Genomic DNA, 13332 nt, shown 5'->3' on the forward strand with positions numbered 1-13332 from the left:
CTGATCTGCTACCAGGGGAGAGGCGCTATATTGTGTCATTTTTCCTGCGATCAGGTTATGACAACCTGCCGCTGGGGCACTTAGGGGTCCACGAGAGGAAGAGGGCAATCCTGCGCGACCTCCAAGACAGGTTGCGCGATGGGTTTGCCCTTGATGTGGACCTCCGCCTGCTCCAGCACCTATGGTCGGACCTGAAGCGCAGGAATTCAGATCTGGTCGCTGAAATAGCGGAAGGTAATTATTGTACTTTATTATGCTTTTACAGAATACGTTCAGTAAAAGATTTAGCAAGTAATTTGAACTAAAAGTACAAATGTAAGAAATGTCAGGGATGATGAAAGTAACATAGTAACATAGTAAGTTGGGTTGAAAATCACGTTCAACCATAATGCCAGTGAGGAACTGAAACGTTGGTCACAATAAACCTCTGAATATTATTTCACATCTTCGTGACTCCTTGTGAAAATCCTGTGTGCCGTCACCCCATGCCTGTCTAGATTTTGTTTTGCCACAGGCACCCAGGTATTATTGTTCCTTATGGTGTGCAGCTTCCCAGAACTTCGTATTGTGTATATATATATATATATATATATAGTCTTTTAGAAGCCGGCACTCACGTTTAAAAATCACTGGACGCCCGGGTGCAGTATGAAAATTTCAGGAAACATGTCACGAAAAGGATACCGCACTCACAGGACTTAGTAGAGAAAAACGATGATTTATTTTTCACAGCATACAACTGATGTTTCGGCTGTCTCCACAGCCTTTTTCAAAGTGATCACACAGTACAAACCACCCTACATTTAAACCTATTTTGGCGCCAAATACAGCTGATGACGTCATAAACTACATGAATATAACTCCCCCACCCGTGTACATGACTCAACAATAGCATAAAATAAATTCAAATAACATACAGAAGTAAAAATAAAGTAAAAATAAAGTAAGAGATAACGCAAATAGTTACCCGAAAGAGAAGTGAAGAGAGTGAAAGTAATAATCCAAAGTGAGGCATGTAACCTGTACAGGCTGAACTGTAACTCTCAAAGTGTGCTGAGCGTCAAGCGAACATTGGCAGAACATAAGGGGCACAAGGGAGCGACAGCCACCCCTCGGTAGCACCTAGTATCTAGTAAGTGGTTCAGTGTATCCGAGCTCCGTGCTGCCGGCGTCACTGGTAGCGGCCGCTGTGTAACTAGACTGTATAAGCGTTGCTATGGTAACGCCATCCTCCCGAACCTCGCCTGGTTCAAGTACCAAGCCAGTGGTATTATTGGGCACTATTAGATGCCGTAAGTGGCCCCACACACCAAGGGCATTGTCTACTCCTACCCCTTACCACCTTCTCGTACGGTGGCCCTTCAAGTTCTCGGGGTGTTCACGTGGAGGTATGGGATTGGGGGTACAAAGGGACATGTGGTTAGTGTAAAATCACAGTTTATCGCCGTGATCCACACTCTCCTCAGTGTGTCCCCAAAAACCCTGTGTGTATTAGGACGTAGTCCATACTGATACCAACTGAGAATGTACCGTATTTAATTTTTATAATGCAACGCTAACGAATCAGTCCGAAAAAGGGGAAACGTGGTATTCAATAAAAGAGTTCAATAACAATAATAGGTGGCTACTTGTTTTGTTGGAGTGCAGTACCAATTAAGATACATAATTCTGTTTGTTTCAGTCACTCACAGGGAAAGAATGTCCTCCCCCCCCCCCCCCATTGTAATTCTATCCTTTCCCTCCTGTAAAGCAACACCACATTTAATACAGGACAGTACCATTTTGGCCCTTCTTGCTGCTGACTGGCATTGCCAACAGCCATAGGTGCTTCATCATCAAGAATGTGTTTTTCTTAATTCTATTTAGGGCACTCATGTCAAACACAAGGCCCGCGGGCCAAATCCGGCCCGCCAGGCCTTGCAATGTGGCCCGCACCGCGCTGTCATAGGAGGCTTGTGATCTCGCCGGCCAATCTATTACGCATGCGCAGTACCGCCGCTCCCTAAGTCTTCGCCAGCGCCAGCGGCTCCTTCTCTCTTATGCCGCGGCAACAGGCCCTTTTATAAGGTTGCGCCCGTGCGTATGACGTCACAGGTCAGCGACGAGGCGCAACCTTATAGTAGTGCCTGTTGCCGCGGCATAAGAGAGAAGGAGCCGCCGACATCACTGGTCTGTTGGGGCTCTGTGTGTGGGGGCTGGCTACTGTCTATCGGGGGTACTGTGTATGATGAGGCAATTGGGGGTACTTATTTTTGGGGGCACTGTTTATGGGGGAAATTGGGGGTACTTTGTATGGGGGCACTGTGTGTGGGGTCTACTGTCTATGGGGGGTACTGTGTATGAGGCAATTGGGGGCACTTTGTGTGGGGGCTACTGTCTATGGAGGGTACTGTTTATGGGGGCAATTGGGGGCACTGTTTATGGGGGCAATTGGGGGTACTTTCTATGGGGGCAATTGGGGGCACTGTGTGTGGGGGGTACTGTCTATGGGGGGTACTGTGTATGAGGCAATTGGGGGCACTTTGTGTGGGGGCTACTGTCTATGGGGGCAATTGGGGGCACTGTTTATGGGAGCAATTGGGGGTACTTTCTATGGGGGCAATTGGGAGCACTGTGTGTGGGGCTACTGTCTATGGGGGCAATTGGGGGCACTGTTTATGGGGGCAATTGGGGGTACTTTCTATGGGGGCACTGTGTGTGGGGTCTAACAGCACTGTTAAGGAAAAGATTGTTCCACTCATTTTAAATTCACATTTCTGGTTAACATTGTCAGTTTATGACTGTTCAGTAAACCATTCGGCCCATGATTTAGGCTGGATTTTAGATTTTGGCCCCTTCTCTGATTGAGTTCGACACCCCTGATTTAGGGTATAAGTGGCTTGCATATTTTGTATCTCAAATGCATAACCTAACCTTTATCAACAGTGAATCTCATCTGCCACTTAGCTGCCTACACAACCAGTTTACAAAAATAAAAGTCAGCCTTTATTCCATCAGCAGTAAACGGCACATGTACATCCCAATGGACCTAATGATTTACGCGTTTCGATGCTTCCTCAGAAGCACCAACAGTCCATATTAGGGAGGGGTTTTATATACCAAAACAGATTAACACCAATTAAACATAGGAGCATATTAACCCTTCCCTCCCTACTTACTGTACATAGCAAAAACATCATATAGTAACATAAAATCAGAAATAAAGTTGCAGAAAACAAAAAATTACTAATATTTATAATCACAAAGAAACCAAATCGCGAGAAAAATAGCATGGGACAAATAGATGGAAGTTTCAATAGAAACAGGACAGTTCCCATTCCCTATTTATACCTCCCTTATTATCTAGAGAGTTTAAATTAACATTCCAGAAAGACTCCCTTTTTGAAAGTCTCCTTTCCATATCTCCCTTCCTAGCTTGAAAAGTTGGTCTATCAATTATCTGAAAAGTAAAATGTGCTTTCCCATCATGTTTCTCTATAATATGCTTATTCACTTCAGATCTTAAATCAAGCTCTAAAGCTGAAGCATGTTCCAAAATCCGTGTTTGGGAACCACAAGAAAATGTTATCAAGTATATAACCTGTTTTGGATAAACAATTAATATACTCTTTACCTGTTTGTGTACTAGTAAAAACCTTTGAAACTTTCAAATACTGACATGCTTTACATCTATTTCTCCCACAGCGATAATTTCCAAGAGTTTTTGTAAGGGTACCTGGGGGTCGGCGGGGACGCCCGCCGTCTCTCCCTTTTGAGACGCATGCGTATGCGCTCATGCGCCGGCTACCGTGGTTCGCGTGCGCATGTGCGTACTTCCGAGTTTTGCGCATGCGCCCTGCTGCTCGACGCCGCGTATGATGTCACTTTGGCGCGGAATTTGAATATTTAAAGCGCCTTTTGGATTCTGATCATTGCCCAACGTAGGTTCTGCTTCCTGTAAGTTCCTGGGTGTTTTTCTCTATTGTATTGCCTCTTCTTGATCCTTGCCTGTTCTGATTATTCTTGTTTGCTGCCTGGACCGACCTTTTTGCCTGATACTGACTATTCTCATTGCATCCTGGACCGACCTTTTTGCCTGATACTGACTATTCTCATTGCTGCCTGGACCGACCTTTTTGCCTGATACTGACTATTCTCATTGCTGCCTGGACCGACCTTTTTGCCTGATACTGACTATTCTCATTGCTGCCTGGACCGATCTTTGCCTGTTTGACCACCCTTCTGGATTCCGTTTTTGATACCTCGCTGTCTGATTGTTGCTGACCCCGGCCTGACCCCTGACTACGCTGTCTTGTTCCCCTTCTCCCTGCAACACGGTTCTGGTTCCCTTGCTTGCTCAGAACTCTCTCCTTGGTCCTCTCACTATAAGACCTGGCAGCATCCGAGTAGCGAAGGGCTCCTCCCAACATGAAAGGCGGCTGTTAGAGGCAGAAGCGTGAGCCGAGACCGGGCCCTTGGAGCCTGTTCTGAGGTTTTGGGATACTGACCGTGACAGTTTTAAGCCAAGAAGTAGTTTCCTTTTTTGACACATACATACTTGGAGAGAGCCAAGATGCAACATCTCTACCTTTTCTATATACAAAAGATGGTTTCTTGTCTAATACTTGGGCTAGAATAGGATCCTGTAATAGAACTCCCCAATATCTACAAATACTTTTATGAATAAAATGGGAATCTTTATTATACACCATAGAAAATTGTGTTTGTGGTCTATCTTTCTCCTGCAAAGAATCTATCCGTTTAAGCTTAAGAAGATCACTTCTACTACTAGCCACTGCCCTCTCATAGGCCATCTTAACTACATCTGGAGCATATCCTCTCTCCAGAAATCAATCCCATAATATCATAGCCTGCTGCTGAAAGGCATCCCAAGTCGAACAGATCCGGCGTAGCCTAAGAAACTGTCCAACTGGGATACCCCTCAAACAGCTGGCCGGATGGGCGCTCCTGCCATACTCTGCCTTCCCTACCCTGCCTGTGTGTGCCATACTCTGCCTGCCCTATGCTGCCTGTGTGTGCCATACTCTGCCTTCCCTACCCTGCCTGTGTGTGCCATACTCTGCCTGCCCTACCCTGCCTGTGTGTGCCATGCTCTGCCTGCCCTACCCTGCCTGTGTGTGCCATACCCTGCCTTCCCTACCCTGCCTGTGTGTGCCATACTCTGTCTGCTCTACCCTGCCTGTGTGTGCCATACTTTGCCTTCCCTACCCTGCCTGTGTGTGCCATACTCTGCCTTCCCTACCCTGCCTGTGTGTGCCATACTCTGCCTGCCCTACACTGCCTGTGTGTGCCATACTCTGCCTGCCCTACCTGTGTGTGCCCAATGGACCTAATGCAGTTTTGCTGTGCTCTGCATGTGTGCCATTTTCTTGCAGAAAATGGCACACATGCAGCATAGGGAAGGCAAAGTATGGCACACACAGGCAGCATAGGGCAGGCAGAGTATGGCACACTCAGGCAGCATAGGGCATGCAGAGTATGGCACACAGGCAGCATAGGGTACGCATAGTATGACACACACAGGCGGCATAGGGCAGGCAGAGTATGACATGCACAGGTGGCATAGGGCAGGCAGAGTATGGCACACACAGGCAGCATAGGGCAGGCAGAGTATGGCGCACATAGCAGTATAGGGCAGACAGAGTATGGCACACACCGGCAGCATAGGGCAGGCAGAGTATGGCACAGACAGGCAGCATAGGACAGGCAGTACATACAGTGACACAATGCTGGCACTGCTCCTACAATCTGTGGTGTGAACAGGTGAACTACAGGTGAAATACAGTTTGAGCCTGAGGTGTGAACAATGCAGGGATTAAAAGGTTTGAACAGTACATGGGATTATGTGTAAATGCCTGAACCTGAGGTGTGAACAATGCAGGGTGCCTTCTCATCAAAGGAAGGTGCTCTACCTTTCATCCATCCAAGTGTATATGGTTTCTAAAACAAGGTTGTCACATCAGAACAGAAGCCTATAAAATGTATTTAGCTAGAGATACGAGCAGACATACACAGATGGAATTTTTATAGCATTGGACATCAATACCAAGAATGAATAAACTAAGAGATAAAGTCTGTGGTCTATGTTGAAAAAAATTATAGATCCTGAGGACAGAGACCTGGTTTACAGTATATAGAAAATATCAAAAAAGAGCTATGGAAATGATACTGTAATACTAAAATACTACTGTATATTACATCTGTTTTTTGCACATGGGTTGGTACATGGGCCAGATATGGATTTTTAATGGCATACCTTTGAATTTATTCCATGCACAAATGGTCAGGGGAAAAATGCTTTCTGTAAAGGCAATTTTACACCTCTTAAGGTGGCCATAGACTGTAAGATTTGCTTGTTTGGTAAGGTGCTAAAATGCATATTCTTGCAGTGCTGCACCAAAATCCATACCATGTGCCTGGGCCATTGCAGTACCTCTCTGTGCAGGCACATCAAGAATCTTTTAGGAGCATAGATAAGGATCTCGGCCTGCCACCTGCATAGCGAAAACTCATGAGCGATTAGTCTCAGCGACAGCTATTTTATCCTGTGGCAGAAAAGTTGCTGCTATCAGTCGCTGCGACTGACTTAATTAAAAGTTGTGGCGACTAACTGTGCCGTGTGTTTTTGCCCTTTTAGTACTAGTGCCTAAAGAGTTGTAAACTATAAACAAGTAAAGTGAGTTTGCAATAGTTATTTTTCAGTAATTCTGTATCTATCTTCACCACACAGAAGAACTGAACTTAGCTACTCTGATAAGGCCACAGCAGAAAGCTCAAACTGATAAACAGAGAGTGACAAATAACAATTATATTAGATCCATCCAAATGTATCCAGTCAAGTGTGCCAAAACTAGTGAATAATAATAAGAATGGTTAGGTTCTTGAGGCTTGGGCTTTTGTTTCTTGTGTAATTCCCACTTCACTATGAAAAAAATAAAGCCATTTCATTCATTGGATTGCTTTTATCCCTCACATAAGAGATAAGGCTGGGGACAAAATGGTAACCCTCATTCCATTGCAGATTGTAGCAATACAATCATCACATAATTAACCCCTTTTGTTATGATATCATTACATATTTTTACACATGTTTTTGCTGTACTGTTTTTGACATGCCTGAGGGTCACATTTAATATTTAGTAGAGCTTCTGTTTAATCTATATTAGCTCTTACCTGAAAATCAGCCTGAGGCATTTCCAAACTGCGGCGTCCTAAATAGTTACAGAACCCTTCAGATAACGTGTAACTGATCTTGCTGATCTAGCTAGACACTGGTTCTGATTCCGAGATCTGAGAAAAACATTTAACTTGATGGTGGCTTCCTTTTAAATATTTATGTTTCATTCTTATGTCCTATTGCCCAATTTGAAATCAAACTGAGGAACCCAGAGCTGCAAGGCAGGGGTACTAACAACTGATTCACATAGGGGTACATAACAACATTATTATACTGCCAAACTAAACTGGAGGTGATGGGGGTTCTATAAGCAAGGGTTTGCAATTGAAATGGGTTCACTTTTTGTATGTCTTTTAATAGTGTGGGAGGCAAAGTACTTGGGCAGTGATTCAGATTCATTTTTTATTAAGCTGTCGCTCTTCAGTATCATTAATGTTGCAACAGCAAATTGCTCTGTGGGCTTTTAAGACAATATTAATCTTTGGGACATTCTTTTTTAATTCTTCAGAGTATTAATACATCCTTCCTATATACCCTGGCCTTAGTAACTGAGGAAGGATCTGATGTGTCTTGTTTCAAGCACTTCCATAAATGGTGGTACACTGTAAAAACAATGCAACTTCCTTAACGTGCATGCTCAGGACGGGAAAAGCTTACTATGACCTAATGTCTACAAATAGTAGCATAAGAGTGACAAGAATTAAGGAAAATCCTCTTTGCTTATTTTTTGCATCTTGGGTGACTGCATTGAAGCATGGACTGTCCTTGAGCCCCATAGGTATAAAGATTTTGCTCTTAAAGGGGAATTAAGGCTAAAATGAAAATCTAATATAAGCTTCATCACACTGAAATATGACCCTCTCAATATCTGTCTCTTTTCATTTCCCCTAATGCAGGAGTCAAGATTTTGATTTTAGGGTGTGCTCCCTTTGCCTAGAATATGCAGGGATGGGCTAAGTCAACCAGGCACCCTAGGCAACGTGGTCGGCCACCTCGCCTCTGCACCCCCCCCTTTCCCCCGCTTAGTGTGTGCGTTCACCCTGAGCACATGCTCTGTCGCACAGGGGGAGTCATTGCTGCGGGAGCTATGATAAGGGAGCTAGGGGTAGGCAGGAGAGGTACCTGCCTGCCCCCCCATCGTTGTGTCATAGGCAGGTTCCTCTTCTGCCTACCCCTAGTTCCAGTCTCAGATGCTGAGAGGGAAATAGGGAGTAATTTGATTATTTCAGAAAGGGTACAGAATTTTTAATTGGTTATAATTAGAAAGTATCTTATTTCAGTATGATGAAGCTCATATTAAATTTTAATTTTCAAGATAGGTCCCCTTTAATCATAAAAAAATTAAATTAAATCGCTATTTAAATGACCCAGTATGCAAATATGCATGCAGAGCATATGGGATGTGGATGGAGAAAAGGCCCGGGATTAAGAATTTGATGGTCTCTGGGGGCATCGAAATAGGCATGACAAGGGGAACAAGCCCAAATTTAGCACCAGGATCCATCGTTCTGTAGTTACGCCACTGTGTTTGAATGTAAAGGGATCTGGATGTCATTAGATGTGTGAATTATATTTTGATATTTGAAATCACAAAATAGTTTTCTTTCCATACTAATGACTTGCTAAAACAATAACTTCAGATACGCCAAGCAATAAATCTATTAACTAATAATGTATGGGTGGGATACAAGACATAGTATATTCAACTATCATTTACAGGGAATTATTGTGAATTCGGTTCATGTTTTACAGCACAGTGTGACAATAAACTGTGTCTGTGTGTATAGAAATGTGGTAGGTTGACAAGATGCAAGCCACACAGGGAGAAATTCTTGGCTTAGTCGCTGTCAGAGACTGCAAAATGTAACATAGCACAGGTGCTGAATTGGAGGTGAGCACAAACTATGGGTGTGCTTCTGCATAATACAGGGAAGAGGGGTTTCTGGGTACAACATATGTATATCTAATAATGCTAGAAAAGCTTCATAAGATGAGTAAAACTGGGTAAAGGATTATGCTGATGATTTATTACAAATGATTTAGGGCCTTCTGTACAATTACGAGTTCAAAAGAAGTAATTTTAAAAAGAGTTCAGCAGATTGCTATGTTAAATGGCTGATGATGGCTCTGTATTTGGATTTGAATACTAGGCTATACAAGCTTTGTAGCATCAGTTATAAATATTGTGTGGCAGAACAGAAAGTGAAAGGAGGTGAAAAACGAGATAATGGGCAAAGAGAATACTGGAATTAATTGTGTTAGGTGCTGTATTTTGGAAAGTTGTCACTTTGCATAACACCAGGCTTCAGCTCTGAGCTACATGTAGAATGGTCACAAGAGGTATCTCTTTTGCCAAGATAGGCTTTTTTCAGATGTCCAGTTGCTCTCAAGAGCTTAGAAGGAAGTTTATAATTGATTTTTTTTGTTATTTTTAAAGGAATTGCCTTTCTTTTAGGTAAATGATACCATACAAACTAAAGAATAAAGAATAAAAATTTCAATTCTGAGCTGAAATGCTAAATAATAGAAAGGCACAAAAGGCATGTGTCAGCCCTAAGGAATTGAAAAAAGAAGTAGCAAAAGAAGAGAATCACTCTATGGTGCTCGCTAAGACTGATGGCCCTTGGACTCTGCTACTCTGGGTGACTAACTGCTCCAAAATAATGAAAGTTTGCGTGCCTTTAGAAAGCTGAAGTAATGCATGGGCCTTTCCACCAGTGACTCCTATTGTTGCCAGTGAAAATGCATGTCGGAGTGGTGCAGAGATCTATCGCAGGCTACTAACTCGCTCCATGCGCCATTAGCCTAAGTTCTCCAGGCCTGTGCGGTTTTCCTCTAACATCGCATCGTCCCAGGGTATCAGATGAGTCATTACTATCACTGGGAGGTGCCTAAAATTTATTTTAACACAGATTAACACATTTTAAAAAACAGCCCCAAAACAGTACAAAGAGCAGAAAATGTTATTTGTCTTCTAAATAACTGCAGTTGTGGAAAGCATGCCAAGAGGATGGGCTTAGGGCATTTTTGTGACAATATGTCATGCAACAGATTGTCAACTAAAAATGCATCAGCTTACTCCAACAGTTGCCAGAGTCAATCTAAACAGTGTCATTTGTTATGGTGTTCTGTTGCTACGACATCAGTATGGACTTAGTTATAAGCCAAATAAAACAAGTGGCACAGTTCTTCTACTATTTCGATATCATTAAGTACCTAGTGCCAAATAAACACTTTGGAATTTTAAAAGGTTTTATTTAGTGCAGGTGCAGAGTATAGATTGCACCACTGAAAGTAACACAAGTGCATTATGGATGTAACACCAAAGGTGGCCGTACTTGAACATATTCGCTCATTTAATTTGGCCCAGCATATTAGTGGCCAAAGTGAGCTGATCTGACTGTTGAGCCAAGGGTCAAGAAATGGATCATCCATTGAGGCCAACAGAGACCTGCTAGATGCAGACTGCATCAATGTGCCAATGCTTTTCAGTCAATGGGAGATCAGTTGGGTAGGCCCATTCATGGACCTAATACATGGGTTTGCTACCAACTTGGTTTCAAGAAGGCTGAATCGGCATCTTAAATCTGCAGTATGTGCCTACCTTAAGGGTTGTGGTTTGCGGTGTTTGTACACGCACGCTGTGTATAGATCTACTAGGACAGGTATACGCAACAATTATTAAATATTCCCTCATTGTACAATGTAATCTGATACTATATAAATAAATGATAATTACAAAAAACATAAATCCATAAAAGTATAGGAATGGTATCCATTGTAAAGAAAGCTTTCGAAATACAAGAAAGCCATGTCCCATAGAGTCTATTTTAAGTAAATAGATCTTATTTTTTTTTCATTTCCTTTTTCTCTGTAATAATAGTACGGTGCCTTGTTCCTTGTACTTGATGGTAACTAAGCTGCATAAATCCATATTAGTAGCAACAAATTGCTACTGTTTTTCTTTTAATATTTAAATGTTTTTTAGGAGATTTAAGGTATGGTGATCTAAATTATGGAAAGACCACCTATCTCCACATCCAAAACATTCTAGATATTAATTTCCATTTGTGTACACGATTAGAGACAAATCACAGATTTAGTACTAGAAGACAAAATGTAAATGTTGTGTATTCCAGACAGTTTACAATCTGCATCTACAATTTTACCATCTTTTTCGACCTTCATTACCCTCTCCCCCGCTCCATTAGGCCAGGGTTGTTAAAGTAACAGCTCTATTCTGTGCACTACTGGTTCCACTAACCCTCAGCAGCATCTGTTTACAGCACAGTGACTCAATGATCTGCTTTCACTGATCCCTCTCACCGATATGCCATTAGTACACAACTTTAAACAACAGTCAATGAACCAACCAAATCAGGTTGTCTTAAAGCAGCTTTCTAGTGCATCCAGGGTCTCCTCTGCCACCCCCTCACCCCTCCTCGTCTCCCTCACACCCATAGCCCTCCCTCCCTCCTGACGTCAGCCTGCCTGCTCTCTCAGTGTTTTTTGAGCCTCTGCAGGGTGCTGTGTACAGTAGCAGGACCATGACTTCTCTGATACTGCTCTCCTTATGCCTGCTCAGCTGGAGAGGTAATGTGGATGCTTCTGTTTGGGAAGGGGGTTGCCATTATTTTTTAAATTAACATCAGTAATTAGAGCATCAGTATTTAATCCCTAATATGCATAGGACACATAATATTAACCTTTATCCTAGCCGGCGAGAATAAACTAGACCTGTTTAATACAGCATGTGTAACCCATTCAAGCAATATAAATGACAAGTGTATTGGTATACAAGCTTATGAAACACAAGCTACTTGCTTGACACAGTAAGTGCAGATCTCTTGAGGATGGGGGTTGAAATTTATCAACATGGAACTGTAAAAATTACAGTTGTTATCTGTGGAAAAACATATATCTGTTTGTTGTGCTGGTGCATGAATCTTCCCAGAATTTTTCTTCTGTTTTTATATTGCATTTGATGGTGGCACAGTGGCTCTCTGGTTAGAATTAATACAGTCAAATGTTGGGGTCCTGTGTTTGATTCCAATCTTTGCACTGTCTGCAAGGAGTTTGTAAGTCCAGTGTCTATGTTCCACACGCCCCAAAGAAATCATACAGACAGGGTAAATGGCTCCTGATGAAACTGACCATAGTGTGCAAGTGCATGGCTGGAATCTGTAAGCTCCATGTGGATGATGAACAATCTCTGTAAAGCTCTCGCTAAACAAATTTGTGCTATATAAAAAAAAAGCATAGTAATAACTGGATAATGTTGAGAGCTTGTAACTGTGTGCTATGAATGATTGAATGAGTTATTCCAAATGAGCAGTTGTTGCTTGATATCATTCTGTAAATGTGCCATATAACTTTATGCAGATGGGAAGCACATTATAGCAAGCAAAACAGCAGTGTGTGCTTATATGGTAGTGCATCTATGTAATCATATACACATGAACTTGGTGTACTGAAAATGATTCAGTAATTGTATCACAGGTCAGTAATACCATTTATGCACATCTCTACCTTTGATTTAAATGATGATCATGCTTTATACCTCTCATGGCACAAATGTATTTACAGTACCAAATGCTCCAGTGCTTTGCATCTTTATACCACAACAATTCCTGCATCTATTTCCTGAAGTCTGAATTTCCCACCACCCTGTTTGTCATTCACTCATTTCTAAAATGTGGTTTTATGTCAGTAGGAAGTTACAATCTTTAAGTTGCGGGAGCTGTTTATAGAATGGGTGGAATGCATGCACACATCACAAATGTCAGTTAGGTGAAATTCTTTCTTAGGTGGGCATGCTAGGTTATCAACATCAACACCAGCTACAAGTAGTGACTGCTAATCATTCTCTGTGACTTTAGAGTGGTTTTCAGACAGGATATGGGTTTTGGTGGGGTTCCCTATGATTGATAAACCCCTGTTGATGGTTTACACTTGTATTTGTTATAGAAGTGGTTGTGAATATAGGTGTGTGACTGTGAACACTTTCTTACAGACTGATCATAATTCTCACTGGATTATTTTTAAGGTCTGAGATCTAGTGGCAAGTACATATCTGTCTCCCTCCTCCTTCTCTGCCCCTTGCCCCCTCTCTTTCAACACACAGTAGGCAAATTGTCTATGTTTGTCTGGTTAGG

The 13332-nt window shown here is 42.4% G+C and overlaps 1 protein-coding gene across 2 annotated transcripts in view; it reads left to right on the forward strand.

Annotated features, from left to right (window-relative positions):
• Positions 1 to 11665: 11665 nt before the first annotated feature.
• The window catches only part of mcam (melanoma cell adhesion molecule), a 35916-nt gene continuing 34249 nt past the window's right edge, over positions 11666 to 13332 (forward strand). For both annotated transcript variants that reach the window (XM_004916046.4, XM_002935018.5), the window contains exon 1: positions 11666 to 11770. In XM_004916046.4, the coding sequence (XP_004916103.2) occupies positions 11725 to 11770 (46 nt within the window). In that variant the 5' untranslated portion in view covers positions 11666 to 11724. The remainder of the gene's footprint in view (positions 11771 to 13332) is intronic.

This window comes from Xenopus tropicalis, chromosome 7 (genome assembly GCF_000004195.4).
Source record: "Xenopus tropicalis strain Nigerian chromosome 7, UCB_Xtro_10.0, whole genome shotgun sequence".
In the NCBI taxonomy this organism is placed as follows: domain Eukaryota; kingdom Metazoa; phylum Chordata; class Amphibia; order Anura; family Pipidae; genus Xenopus; species Xenopus tropicalis.